The 15,819-nt window shown below is 39.0% G+C and overlaps 1 protein-coding gene across 3 annotated transcripts in view; it reads right to left on the bottom strand.

Moving 5' to 3' along the window:
• MACROD2 (mono-ADP ribosylhydrolase 2) overlaps window positions 1-15,819 on the bottom strand; it is a 2,044,226-nt gene that overhangs the window by 620,479 nt on the left and 1,407,928 nt on the right. For all 3 annotated transcript variants that reach the window (XM_028499297.2, XM_028499299.2, XM_028499300.1), the window contains exon 7: window positions 6,533-6,563. In XM_028499297.2, coding sequence (XP_028355098.1) covers window positions 6,533-6,563 — 31 coding nt within the window. The remainder of the gene's footprint in view (window positions 1-6,532; window positions 6,564-15,819) is intronic.

Genomic DNA, 15,819 nt, shown 5'->3' with positions numbered 1-15,819 from the left:
GAGCTAAACATACTTGACTTCTCTAAGAGCTTTCAGAATTATTTTTGAATTCCTTTCTAAAGAGAGCTGAGCTATGTTTATTTAAAGTCACCCTTTAGATACAAGTATGTATAAGGAGCAAATAAAAAGGAGTGTCATTCAAGACTGGATGAGAAAAATGAGCAAGCACATGGAAATTATTCCTCTGATCAAATGGAAAGTGTGATCCATTCTTAGGAATCTCTTTAGGGAGAGCATTTTATTAGTGCTCCCATTTTTCAACATGGCTGAAAGATATTCCCAAGGTTCCTATTAAATGGATAGGCTTTGTAATTTACTGAAGTGGTTTTCCTATTTCCTTAAAAGACTTACTGTTTTGATACTTCTTCTATAAGAAAAGCCATTTTTTAAATGTAACATAAGAATATATGGCAGCTTCTGAGGATGGGGTGACTTGGAATTCATTTCTGCATTCTAGTCCTAAGACAAATTTTTACCTTGACACAGTTGCAAAGAGGTAGACATTCAGACCTCAGAAACAGTAATAAAGTTGTAATCTTTATTACTTTTTGAAACACTTAATCTTTTAAGTAAGTCCTAAAATTGTTCAATTTGAACAGAACACCAGAGAGAATGACACTGGTTTCTGCAGTACCAGAAAGCTGGTTTCCAGGATTTTCATTTCTTTTGGCAGATCCCCTGGGGAATACTGCCCATGGGTCTCACTGTCATTTTTATGTAAGCTGAACTAGCATATTTTGTTACTAGATGCTTGAAACTCTCTTCCAGCGCAAAGGTAGTACTTTTGGTTTCTTAGTTTGATGCATTTTTATTATTAAAGACTCTTGTAGTTTAGAGAGAGTAAAAGGGGAGTTTGTACCACATTTTGTGGGATAAATGTATAAATGTGTACATGTGTGACTGAATTTGCTAGAACTGTCTATTCAAATGATAAGCACTCAGAGGATTAGAAACAATAGCTATAATTTCATTGTCTGTTAAACTCTTTCTCCAGTGCTTCATAAGGATCAGTTCATAAAATATTATTCAAATGTGATAGAATTAAGATGGGTTTGTCCCCAGCACTGCATTTTCCCAAAGGGAAGTAAGGTACGCTGATTCTAATGTTACTTCCCTTTGAGGGCCAGAAATTAACTCAAGGATTGCCAAGAACAATAACACTTCCTACAGTGGGAATAATGTTCCCAGGACAAAAAAACACAGGATGTCATAGAAGGGAATTTATGAGAGAAAAAAGAGTCATCATTAGACCACCTGAAAGGAAGTTTTCAAAGCAAATGGAAATATCAAAGGGAAGAGAAGAAAGCCAGAGGGAGGAGGGGAGCTTTCAGGGGGATGAAAAGGAGGGGCACACATTTTTGTCAATTTTGCTCTGGTTTCCAAATGCATTACATAAGATAACTCTTCCAGCAAGCCCAGAATTGCACAGCCCATGGTTGTCACACCCTCTGAAAGCTGTCAGCATTTAAACCTGACAGAGGGCATGCCCTTAGCATTGCCATTGGAGAACGCTCTGGTTTTTTTCCAAGTCATGTCTGTGAATGTAGACATATGTAGTGATAAAAATATTTGCCAAGTATATATAAGGTTAACGAAACATCACGTAGATCTCCTTTTTTTACCAGTTAGAAGCAGAAGAGCAAACTTGAATGCAAATGAGGGAGGATTCAATTAGAAAGTTGTGTTCTGGCAGCACTTCATGGAAAGCAGAGAGAGACCGGGTGATTTGATAGAAACAGGCCTTCCACGTTGATAACAGAAATCTAATGAATAAATATGGGAGCTGCTTTCACTAAGTTATGCTGCACTTAAATTTTTCCCACAGATTTCCAGCCAATAACTCAATGTCTGAAATTCCTTCCTCTCTAAAAACACCATCTTGTACCTGGAAAGGAAGATTCAAGTCTGTTGTTGTTTTTTTTTCTCCAGAAAGAATATTTTCGGAATTACTCAAGGGATACACTTTTCCACCTGGACTTCATTTCTGTAAACTATATTGACTCTCATAAAATAGACAAAAATTATTTTTGCTGTTAACTTCTCAGTAAAAATTCCATTGCTATGGATCATGTCTAGCCTCTTGTGTTAAACTTATTAGCACCAGAGTATCCAAGTTGGGCTCAAAGGACAGAAGGCACACGCAAGATCTGAAATGTTCATCAGGGAAGTTCAAATCTATCCCTCTGAGACCGGTTTCGTGGCCAAATCAAACCTTTAACTAGGATCTGGGAGTTTAAAGCCCCTGTAAGCCTCATCTGGATCTATTTTTCCAAAAGTAACACAGGCCTTGCTTTGGTATTTTACCAAATGTGGCTTTTCAACCTGAGTGTAAGCAGGCGGTCTGGTGCCCTGTGGAACCATCCTGGAAACATTACATTGGGGCAGCAACAGCGGTGGCTGAAAATCAGAGTGGAAAATTCTGGCTCCTCATCCAGGGAAACTTCAAAGCAGGCAGGGCCTGCTCCCATTGTATTTCTCCCTTAAATCGGGCTGAGTCACATGGTAGATATTTTTCAGTCTGTGTTCTGCAAAAAGGTACAGATGGTTGTGTCTCCAAAAGGCTAGGATTAAGGAGAGGCTGGGAGAAGAATTGGTTTCTGCCATGGTCTCCAGTGTCCCCCAAATACTGGTGTGCCCAGATCCTTCCAGACATGCTTTGAGTATGGTGATGATTCCACAAAATGGAAATGCTTACTGTTGACATTGCCCTGGTATGAGATCATCTTGGCAATTAAATAACTCAAACCCCTTCCAAAGATGGCTCTACCATAGTCAAAATTTTTGTTCTGATAGAAGAATTAGAGTTACATTGAGTTTTGGGGACATAAATCTAAAACTGAAGGTCAATCCAAAGCAAACAGGTATCTGAGAAATTACAGCAGATGGGGAGGGGCTGGGACTAGGACATGTCAGGAAAAGTCGGGATAGGGCCTCAGAGCAACAGGTACCTCCCTGAGAGACTGTCATCCCATGGGCCATGATAAATAACAAAGCGTTTTGTTTTGTTTAAGTGAAGTAGAGTGCTGTATTTATCTTGGTTTTCTTTTTTAAGAAAACTTTATTGGAGTATAGTTGACTTACAATGTTGTGTTAGTTTCAGATGTACAGTAAAGTAAATCAGTTATACATATACCCAAAGAAGACATATAGATACCTTGGTTTTCTAACTGAACAAGTTCTTGAGTTTTCATTTCCCCTTGTGAAGGTGGACACTGCCATGCTTACAGATATCATTCCTAGTTTGAGAATGTTTTTTAGAAGCACATTTGTTTTTCCTAAAATAGAGATGTTTGCCCATTAAGAAAATATCAACCAGGTAGCTTTCTCTGCCAATTATTTTGTCAGTTATTTTGCCAATCAACAATTCTGCTTCTTGTATCATCAGTTAGGCAACAATTGGGGTTATAATCATTATTGTTGCTATCAAACAGCAATTATTTCCTGAGCTTCTCCAGGAGACACAATGCTAGACAGTGGGTGCACGTAGAATATGCACAAGTGAATCCCTGCTCATGAAAAAAACTCCAGATTGGCTATGAACACAGGATATATTAAAAAAAATCTATGGAACAATATGAAGAGGCAATTGTTAATTGTCCAGATTACAAATGCTGAAAGAGTTCAAAAGATGTAATGACCATCAAGATTTGGCATATTCAAGGAAGACTTCTCAGAGATCAAGCTTCAACCTATATAAGTGTGTGTGGTGTGTTTTTGTTTGGGGATTGGGGTAGAGAATAGTGGTGGTGATGGTGTGTGTGAGTTTGGTGCTTGTGAGTGTGTTATAAGGAAGGGGCACAGAATTGGACCTGGGAAGGCACATGCCAGGTTCTGAGACTCATCAGCTCATTTGTGTGTAAGAGAAAATGTGTCCATGATGGGTGGATGTCAAGAAATTTCTCAAACTATATTCTGGAGGAAATACTAGTCCTGAGAAAGTTTGAGAGAAGAATAATTTCTATGGACAAATAACCCTAGGAAATACTACAAAGTAAATTCCCCCTTTTAAAGATGCAAAGGCAAAGGTACATATAAAATTCTTGGCACAGCAACTCATATCCTCAAGAAGAGATTTTCTTCCCCTCTTCACAAGTTTTGAAAGCGCTGGTTTAGGGAGATACATAAATTGCCTATTGTTCAGTCTAGAAAGAGTCTACAAGTAACAGAATATGATCAAAGGCCCCTGAGCAGATGCAAAACATGCACAAAGTGTTAGTTTAGAAAAATTCATGTAGCGAGGTTTAGAATATGGAATAAGAAGGCAAGGCCTGGAACCAGGAGACTGTTCTGAATATTTGCTCAATAATCCACCAAGCATGACTTACAAAGCGTTGGGAGTTTTATTTGCCTGCTTTTAATTTTTTTTTTTCTTTTTAGCTGTGGACCACTTTCTTCAAATAAAGTATTCTTTCAAATGCCAATAAGTAAAGATAAAAGTAAAATTGATCTAGATAATAGAGGAGGCAGAACTGAGTTCTGAATAAGAGCAAGAAAACAACTGATCCATAAAATATGAGTACTTAGGAGAGAACCAAGGGCTGATCAGAAAGCTATAGTTTCACAAGTGACATATGGCATAATTTTCAAGTTGCAAAATGCTAAATAGTTCATAAAGAGACCTGGAGTAATCTAAACATTATTAAAGATCTCATGGAGCTAAAAATAATTATAGGTCTCAAGCACAGGTGCGTCTAACCAAAGACAACATGGCACCTGACTTTGCAGGTATCAGCCTCACTTTGAAATTTACTCAGAAACTAGAGGGGAAGAGAGATGAGTAGACAGGACTTGAAAACTATATCCTTTGACCTAGCATTGTGAAAACTGACTGAGCTCATGTGGTGGAAGCCCTCCAAGCCAGTGACATGACTCCCTATCAGTGCCTTTCTCAACAGTCTTCAATATTCCCCTCCCACCCAACACAATGCTGTACTGATCTGGTTATTATACACTGAGCCATGTTACTGTAAGGAGGAATCTCTGTCCTTCAGGGACAGAGATTGAAATTAACCAAGGGCCACTTTAGTTTTGATTTAGTTTTTTACTATGCTCTCTTCAGCCTTTCATTTTAGTGTCCCTCCTCATCTTCCTTTACTTTTCTATTTCCTTTTCCTGCCATTTCCCCCTTTCTTAATGCATCGTGTTAAATTCAGCTTCTGAAAGACTTTGTACATTACCATAAGATTTTCAGAGACACAATGGACATCGACAATATGACATAGGATTGTTTTTGGCAGTTGGGTTTTTGCTCATTTTTTTGTCAAGGAAAATCAAGATTGTCATGAGAGAACATTTTCAAAAATCAGAACCATTTCTGTGGTGGAGTCTGATTTGCTTTTAGACAATGTGAAATGAAGATTTGGGTGCTTGACCAAGTGAAAGTTTGCATGTAATACTTCTTTAAGCAAATATATAAGTAAGAGTTATAACTGGGTATCTGTGAGGCAGAAAGAGTGGACATGATGGGGATATTGGTGCAGATGGTCCAGCTTAGCCCACCAGCCCAGTGTCCAATGTGTTTCCACAAAGACAGGCTATAGTGGAATCCAGAGAGAAAAAAAGCATGCCTTAAATTTTTAAATAATGTCACCAAATCTTTCCCCATTTAATTTGATTCAGGCCTCCATTTTCTACTTTATTCTCATCAAAACCTTAAAAAATAAATACCACATTAAGAGGAAATAAATCTCCTATCTGTGATATCACTTTAGCTATCCTTCCCCTATAGTGATGAACTTAAATAATTTTTTACATTTGTACATATTTTATTTTTCAGTTAAGAGTCTCCATGTGAGAAGTTTGAGCTCAGAAATGTCGTAATCTATTTTGCTTGATCAGAAAACCCTAAAACGAAAAACTGTTTTACCTGAATGTGTAAAACAGATTTATTAACGGCCTGAGATAAAAATCATAGGGATATGTCATTGTAGGTAGAAGAATATTTAGAGAGCTTTAGTCTAGTGAAAACAAGTAATGATAAAAACATTTTGCTTCCATCTGTAAGTGAAGCAGCCACTACTTAAAACAATCTATCAATACCAGAAAAAAAAATTTTGCATCTTATTAAAAGTATTTGTTTTTATTGTCACATATTTGGTTTTTTAAATTTAAATATACAGACATATACGTGTGTGCATTTTAACACTTCTATTATTTTGTAATTCACAACAAAATAATGGTAATGTTAGGCTTTATATGCATTATGATTCATCTAACAGAAAAACCTGATTTTATTGAAGAAAATACTATTAGAGGTCAGATCCTACTAGAGCAAAATTTTTACCTAACAAAATACGTTTAAGCCACAGTGCATCTAATCATTGCACATGGTATGCAATACAACTAAATTCAACAACACACAAAATATCCAAATAGCCTCTCGAGATTCCTCAATGGGATTTGACCTGCATTTTGAGTCTCTTTAAATCACAGCAAACTATATCCATCAGAGAACCTCTTATTTTTCCTGTTAACCTTGATTTTAACAACAAAATAAAGAAATATAAACATTACCAAAAGATAGATCACTTACCATAAATGCCTGTTGAGATGCAGGGAAATGCCTGTGAATAAACCACAAAAATAACAATCAATTTTAAAGGCACGGTTCTGCTCGAACCCGACATCATCTATTTCAACATCTGTTTCGCTTGATAATGGGATGCCCTCTACTCACATACTCTGAGCTCTGAACCCCACTCAGTTGGAATAGGAGACATCGTGGAAATGGCATATTTGATTAACTGAAAAATTTTCTTTACCAGCAATTATGCCAGCTCACAAGAACCAATGGTTAAATTTCCAGGAATCTTGGGAACCAATTGTTAAACAATTATTAAGAAATTAAATCACATAAACCTTCAATGAGCTAAGTCATATCTAAAACAAATAGTCATCATTGCTTCCTTGTGGCACATTTTACTATTACCTCTGCTTTTAAGATAACTATGTCTATCATACATGTCTGGTGGAAATACTACATACCAGTATGCTACTGGGCATCCTGTCCCAGCTCTGTGTTAAGTGACATCATGTTGGTGACGTAAAATCTGAAAATATCAATCAACGTTCATGGTTCACTATACATGTGGGTCAATTGAAACCAGAAGTTGGCTATGGATACAAAATTTTGATAAAATTTAACAAAAGGATTCTGTAAGAATCAATTGGCTAAACAGAATTTCTAATAGAGGGTATTGTATAGTCTAAGTTGTGTGCTATACATTCTTTGCATCAGTAAAATTTAAAAATAAACTTACAGACATGCATACTAATTTTTTAAGAGTCACTTTTTAAACATTTGCTGGCAAACCACTGCTAATACCATATGCTATGAATTGAATGTTTGTGTCCACCCAAATGTTATATGCTGAAACTCTAATGTGATGGTATTTGGAGGTGAGATGTTTGGGAGTTAATTAGGTCATGAGGGTTGAGCCCCCATGATGGGATTAGAATTCTTAGAAGAGGAAGATAGCTAGCATGCTCTGCTGTCCACCAAATGAAGTACAATGAGAAGACAGCCATCTGCAAACCAGGAAGTACATCGTCACCAAACACCCGATGGGCTGGCACCTTGATCTTTGACCTCTCAACCATGAGAAATGAATGTTTGTTGTTTAAGCCACTCAGCAATTTGTTATAGCAGCCCAAACTGACTAAGACACTGTATTTTACTTAGCAATATTTAAAGAATTTGATGAAAAGAGTGAATGAACAAATGTAAATAGAGTTAAGTCAAAATTGAGCTTTCTAACAATAGAAAGGGATCCGAGCATGACGATGTCCTCTGCCAATGTACCTTTGTATAAATTTGATCAAGTTGTTTCCATCTTTGGATTTTCCCATGGAAAATGCAGATAACATTTACCATACAGAAGTATGCTGTGCGAATTAATGACAGAATTTTTTTAAAAAGGAATGATACTGCACTAGAAATTCAAAAAACTGCAGCTGCTATTGACCGCAATAACTAACATTATGATTGGGCTCAACTATAATGAAATGTTTAAGCCTTTTTTATTTATATCTTTGGGTTAAATGTGTACTACATTTTATTTTCCTTAACATTTTTATAGAATATATGTTTATTCCCTTTACTTGGATGTTCTATTTAAAAAGTCACAATTTAAGTGATTTTGTTTTAGACAGAGTAATAATTGACTCTGTTAAGCTTACCTATATGTCTGTGAAATGACAGATTTGTTTTTTCTGTTCCTTCACTAATAAATGCTACTGTTTCTAATGAGAAAATAGGACAGTTTCTGGGATAGAGTAGGGGTTAATTTTTAAATGAATTAATGAGTTAATTCTTTGATTCCTTACATTCTTGAGGTGCCAATAAGTTCTGAAGAATGTTCTTGAATAACTCAATCCATCCAATGACATAGAAACATGAAGAGATAGTATCGAGCAAATTCTTCTGAAAATATTGTAGTCTTTTTACAGGCATTCACCAAGATTATCCACAGGCTGCACTCTGCCTGTGGAAATCAACTGCCTGCTTACTAACAGTAAGGGCCAGAAGTTCAGGAATGGCCTGCTTAGAAATACAAATTAGAGAGGACTCAGAGTCATCCCTGTAATCTGTGCCATGCTCACTCATGTTTCATTTTTGCCTTTTTTTTTTAACATCTTTATTGGAGTATAATTGCTTTACAATGGTGTGTTAGTTTCTGCTTTATAACAAAGTGAATCAGTTATACATATACATATGTTCCCATATCTCTTCCCTCTTGCGTCTCCCTCCTACCCTCCCTAAACATTCACCTCCCTATCCCACTCCTCTAGGTGGTCACAAACCACCGAGCTGATGTCCCTGTGCGATGCATCATTGTGCCTTTTAAATGAGGTAGAAAGAGGTGAGTTTATAGCTGGTGCCCCAGGAATTCCATGGAAGCAAACTGAACACGTAGACATCATCCATCTTGTGCTCCGGGTAGACAAAGAGAAAAGTTTGAGAATGCCTGCATCAAGCCATCAAGTGGAAACTAGAAGATACTAGAATGTTTTCCACGAGCCAGTCTGCTTGAAATCCCATCTGGGGGTCCTTCCCATTCATGATGTTGAGGAGTTTACTTAACTGCTCTGAGCAATCTCATCAGTAGATGAAAACTCTAAGGCTCTCCTAAGGGGTTTGCGGGAGGATGAGGAGGACTAAGGAACACAGAGCATTGTGGCTGACAAGTAACAATATCTCAGTTAATGTGGATTCTTGTGGTGGCCACTGTGATGCCCACCAGGCTCTGCTTCGGGGCAGTTGGGGGGGGATCTGTTGCCCTAGAGCAAGGCTTTCTGACCTTGGCACTGTTGATATTTGGGACCAGATGATTATTGCTGGGCGCTGCCTCGTGCATGCTGAGATGTTTAGCAGCACCCCTGCGCTCTATCCTCTTGCTCGGAGCAGGGCCCCCAGTGTTGACAAACAAAAACACTTCCAGACATTGTCAAATGTCCCCTAGGGGGCGAAATCACCCCTGGCTGAGGACTACTGCCCTAGAATCTAGTGCCTAGACCCCAGCAGTGCTGTCAGCAGACAGCCTTCAACTGTTAACCTTTTCAGGGACTGTATCAGATGCAAAGACCCACCTCACTGGGGTCATGCCCCTTCCCATAATCAATGAAGAGTATAAAGGGCTTGGTCATCTTGGCTCAAATCAGTGCAGCACTGAAGGGCTCTGCAGCCCCAGAGCTCCCAACACGGTGAGCAGGGCCATCACTGAGCCACACAGCAGCTCATCTTTTCCTCGGCCCCCTCCCACTTCTATCCTGTCTTCTCCAGTTGTTGATCCCCAGAGCACAGCTCAGTAAACATCCTGTACCCTAAACTCCATCTCAGAGTCTGCCTCCTGGGGGAACTTATCTGAGTTCACTCCCCTGTGCTTCCTTCTCAGGCACAGAATTATGAGTCGTTCTCCCATCAGATCTAGCAGAAGAGAGAGCACACTGAACAGCTAATGGCAACTTTCATTTGCCTCAGCTCCCATCTCTAACTTGGAATCAATCACGCAACTTAATAATTGAGTCTGAGTGTACCAACTGCCTTGCCTGTTTTAACAAGGACAAATAGCTTCATCTGAAAATGACACTGTCGCCTTGAATGTGAAGGCAAACAGTTGTGTAATGGAGGATGCCCTTGGTAATATTATTGCATTAATTCAAACAAAAAGGCAATGATAAAGCAGAGATGGGATTGCAATATCGTGGAAAAAACTCATTGTATGCAAAACAACTTTGCATATAATTCAACCAAACTAAATCTCAGTATTAATCACTTTTTGTTACTTGAGAGAGAGAGATTGAGAAAGAAAGAGCAAGTGAGTTCAACTAAGGGATTTTACAGCAGAGTCTGTGTTCTTTGCCATAATAAATTTCTGATGGGCCCACCAGAATTGAGTAGCACGGGATTTCTTTATTTCAAAGTTATATTTAACATAACCACCTCCCACAAAAATCCTCTCCTGTGGAAGGAAGAATGATAGATTGCACCAAAACCCAGGCCGATTAGCCTGGTTTATTTTAAGTGCATATAACTCTGCAGTCACCTGTAGCACTTGGGGAATGCCATCATCAGTCGAATTTGTAAGGCTCCAAACTTCCCTTCCAGCAAGCTCCAGGAGCAAGACATCTCCATGCTAATCAGGGCCGACCCTACAGCCACCAGAAACTTTATAGCACTTGACTTTTAGCCAGTTTTGTTTGTTTGTTTTCCAAATCATCATGCACTTCTCTCTTGGGGGAAAGAAAAATAATCATTTGACTTGGAGAGTGAGAGAGGAATTTTCTTTTGTGAAATTATAGATTGGGCCGCCACCTAGAAAATACTTCCTTAGCCCAGCATGTTGGTTTTAAGCACATTTGTAGGAACACCGAAATCCTTAAGGCTGTAGATTATGCTTCCCATCCTCTTGAATATCTGTTTCCACTTCTCCCATTTCTGTCTCAGTAACTTGAGGGCAAGGAAAGAAATACTCCTCAACCTTTGTTTTGACCATAACAGTGCCTCAAAACTAAGGCAATGAGCCCTAAGCCAACATCATAACCATCACTTGCTTTTCCTTGACCCTTGATTCCTGCATTCCTGCAAAGTGGGAATTTCTTCCTCTCCTTCTTATCCACGGTCATTACCGTCCACCCACTACTTATACAGCAGCCTTATGATCTAAGTAGGGCTGACTCCACCCTCAGCTCCACGGGAAGGTGACGATAGATGAAGGTGAGCAGCCACACCTCCCTTAGCCACAAGGATGGAGAGATGATGCATTCTGGCATCACTGGCTGATGGTGTAAATTAACTGTAAAGTGCTCCCAACCTCTAGAATCTTTCGACTGCTGAGTCGACACTTCCATATTGCTTAGTCAGTTTAAGATTCTCCATTATTTGCAAGCAAAAGCATGCTACCTGATACACCTTTCATTTAAGTGTTTTTAATTATATATCACGGTTCACTGAATTGAGGAAGCTGTCCATTGTAAGAAACGTCATTACATTGTTGTACTTTGTGTACCACTATGTAAGAGGAAGCTCTGTAAGTGAAAATACAGTTTTCTTATCACTTAGGATTTTTATTCTATAGGTATTGAAATTGCTACTTTGGATTTATTTAAATCATTTCTTAAGGCACAGCTTGTTCTAGAGCATAGATTAAAAAAGAGATAAATTGGTTACAATTTCTAAAACTTCCTCACGTTAAGAGTCCAGTACTTCCGAATTACTTTTTAAAACAGAATCTTAGATATGAGTTTTCCACAGTTTTATCCTTGTGTTCTCAAGAATGGTGTTGATTCAGTCCTTCACGAGTGCTCCACTGTTGACTCTGAACTTTTCTTCCAAGTCTGTAACACCCTCTCTGAAAGTTTTCTTTTTTTCTTTTTTTTTTTTTTTTTTTTGTGGTACGCGGGCCTCTCTCCGCCGTGGCCCCCCGCGTTGCGGAACACAGGCTCCGGACGCGCAGGCCCAGCGGCCACGGCTCACGGGCCCAGCCGCTCCGCGGCACGCGGGACCCTCCCAGACTGGGGCGCGAACCCGGTTCCCCTGCATCGGCAGGCGGACGCGCAACCACCGCGCCACCAGGGAAGCCCTCTCTGAAAGTTTTGAATCTTGTTCCTTCTTTGTTGCTAACAAAGAAGGAACCAGAAAATATCGAAGACACACACCTTCTCCTTAAATGGCCCCTAACCAGTTGGGTGGCTGAAAGTCAAGTGGTTGCAGCTGTCCAGGCAATACCTCGGGGATGACAGTCGAGCATGAACCTATACAGGTAGTGAAATCTTACCACAACTATGCTTGACTGTAAAACATCCCAGGCTGTAAGAGGCATCCTACTTTCAAAGATGATAGAATATGAGAAAATGTGCATCAGTGAAATTCAGGGTACCATTCTTTGTCTTTAGATGTTTGGTTATCAGCCAGTAGGTTGTACCAAAGTCCTCTTATCCAGGATTAAGCATACTTGGGTATTTCTCGAACTGTAACATGCCTAATTCTAGGTGTATGCAAGGTATTTGGGGGTAGCAAACAAATAGTCATTACCCATTTCAAGGTAATATTGACCATATTGCTTTTATATACTCCATTATTTTTCCCAAGTCTTCATCTCCCCTTCTATCTATACACTTTGGTATGTGATTTTGTCTTTCCTCTACCAGGGGATGATGTTTTTTCCTTGTCTTACTGATGATGGATTTGAGCATACAACTTGGTTTGGTCAATGGGAAAATAGTAAACATGATACTTAGGTTTGAACATTTGCAATCCTGCCTTTGGAGGAGAACCATGAGAAGAACATGCTTCATGTAGCTGCTGGTCCAGAGAGTCTGGGGACAAGTAGAACAGGTCAACTTAACCCAGCCTAGATCAGCTGTGCTCCGACCAACCCACAGGCCTGTGAGCAAGGAAGACAAGCTTACCATTGTATATCACTAAGTTTTGGAGTTGTTTGTTACACAGCATTACTGTGGCAATAGCAACAATATAAATATGCTAAAACAATAAGTTATTCTAATGTATTATAACAAGGAATACTGGTTTTCCACCTCGGGTGAGGCTATAAAGTTTCCTTTGAAAATAAAAGTAGTTAATAATTCAATTAAATACTAGATAATTATCATATTAGAAGATGGAATGTGAATGCTTAAAGTTAGGGAAACACTGATGCAGTAAATAGAGATCTGCATTGGAAGCCAAGAGACCAGGGTCATTTATTAGCTATAAATTGGAAAGCCAACAGTATAGCCCCTTAGGGCCTCAGTTTCTCCAATTATAAAAGCAGCAGAGTTGGACCAGCTGGATTAGTCAGCTATTACATTCTATAAAGCTATGAAACAGCCTCTTATGCTTCTCTACAGCTCAGGATAAAGGTGATGAAGAGCCAGGCAATTTTACAGCACACCAAATTCCTCATGGTGTTTTGACATGGGAGGTGGTAGCCTAGCAACAACAATAGCTGTCATCCTTGAATTACGGTAGTCCCCTCCCTTATCTGTGTTTTTGCTTTCCTCAGTTTCAGTTACCCATGGTCAACTGCAGTCTAAAAATGTTAAATGGAAAATTCCAGAAATAAACAATTCACAAATTTTAAATTGTGTTCCATTCTGAGTAGCATGATGAAATCTAGCGCCATCTCACTCCATCCTGACAGGGACGTGAATCATCCATGTATCCCACCTGTCAGTCACTTAGTAAACCACCTCAGTTTATCAGCTAGGCTGTCATAGTATAGCCGTATTGTGGTGCCTGTGTTCAAGTAACGTTTATTTTACTCCCAAAACACAAAAGTAGTGATGCTGGCAATTCAGATAGGCCAAGGAGAAGCAGTGCTTCCCTTAGTGAAAAGGTGAAAGCTCTCAAGTCAATAAGGAAGGAAAAAAACAATTGTGTGCTGAGGTTGCTAAGATTAGGGTAAGAACAAATCTTCTATCATAAAACTGTGAAGAAGGAAAAATAAATCCATGTTAGTTTTGCTGTCGCACATCAAACCGCAAAAGTTAGAGCCGTGGTGGGTGATAAGTGCTTAGTGAACATGGAAAAGGCATTACATTTGTACAAGATATTTTGAGAGAGAGAGAGAGAGAGAGACTATATTCATATAACTTTTAGTACAGTATATTGTTATAATTGTTCTATTTTATTATTCTTTATTGCTGTTAATCTCTTACTGTACCTAATTTATAAATTACACTTTATCATAGGTATGTACGTACAGGAAAAAACACAGTATATATAGGGTTCAGTACTATCCACGTTTCAGGAATCCACGGGGGTCTTGGAATAAGGATAAGGGCAACCACTCTGCTCCAATGTGCCGAGCACAGGCTAAAAGCTCTCTGCATAGAGTCTGATGCATTCTCATGAACAATCCTGTGATAAAGAACCTATTCCCCCCTCTTCATAAACATGGAGGAGAGATAGCTAAGAAAGTGAACTTCCTCAAGGTCACAGAACGGAATGCTAAGATATTGCTTTATTTTGGGTAAGGAATTATTGATTTTTTACCTTTAATACTTGTGAATTATCCAAAGAACTTATAAATAATTCTCAAAAGGCTTAAAGAAGGCAGGCGTAGGCAGACAGCAGTGAGAACTTTCTCCTACAGCCCCACCCTCTCTTTCTTGGATTTAACTAGAAAACCTTCCTCTTGGGCCATCATGACCAATAGCACCGGAGCATCACACCACTCCATACGTTTACATTTTAAAGCCTGAGATTGTGTCTTTTTCCTAATCTCAAAGCTTTAGTCCCTTCACATCACATTTTAACAAAATGTGAAGTCAGGAGAGCGTGGCCTCCAATTTCCCCATGATTTGGCTCCTGGCTTCTTCTCCACCCTTCTTTCCTTCCACTTGTCCACTTGCTCACAGAAGTTCCAGCCATGCTGGTCTCCTTTGGTTCTTCAAACACAGAAAGCACAGTCCTGCTTCGGGGACTTTGGCCTAGCTGTCCCCTCTGTCGGGCACACTTCCTTTGAGATCCCTGATCAGATGTCACCTCCTCAGTGAGGTTCTTTCTGGCCTTTAGTTAAATTCCTCTCTCTTCCCTTAGGCTGCTGGATCTCTTTGACTCCTATATACCACCTGACACACAGGCGCTTGATTGTTCATTGCTGCCTCCACCTCAACCCCCCACTGGCAGGCAAAACCCAGGAAGACCTTTGTTTTACTTATTGTTGTATCAACTGCATTGAGAATGGGGCCTGACACTCAATAAATATCTGTTGAATGGATGAATGAATTAATAATTGAGCTATATGGCCATACAAACATAGTCAGATTTTTTTTTTTCTACACAAATTGGAACATATGTTGCGTTGTATCTTCTGAGACTAGCTTTTTTCATGCGCTAGATCTTGGAGAACTTTCAAGGTCACTGTACGATGATCTAATGTCTACATACTATTCTAGGCATGGACACTATGTTTACTTAACATGATAAACATATGGGTTGTTTGTAAATACTACTACAATAACCCTGCCATAAGCATTCTTGACTATGCCTTTGTGTACCTAACATATTCTGGTAGGATATAGTCCTTGATAAAAATTAACTTATTTAACCATTGAATTAAAGGAAAAGTTTAAAATTTTGAAAATACAGTCCTTCCAGGACCCTCTTCAAATATGCAAATCCATGAATGCTCAAGTCATTTGCATAAAATGGTGTAGTATTTGCATATATCCTATGCACACCTCACACCTTCCCATACACTTTAAATCATCTCTAGATTACCTATAATACCTAATACAATGTAAATGCGATGTAAATAGTTGTAAATACAATGTAAATTGCTATGTAAATAGTCGTCGGTCCATAACAAAGTCAAG

The sequence above is a fragment of the Physeter macrocephalus genome, chromosome 14, assembly GCF_002837175.3.
Source record: "Physeter macrocephalus isolate SW-GA chromosome 14, ASM283717v5, whole genome shotgun sequence".
NCBI classification, from domain to species: domain Eukaryota; kingdom Metazoa; phylum Chordata; class Mammalia; order Artiodactyla; family Physeteridae; genus Physeter; species Physeter macrocephalus.
Note: the sequence above shows the minus strand (reverse complement) of the source record. Positions and strands in the feature narration are given on the sequence as shown.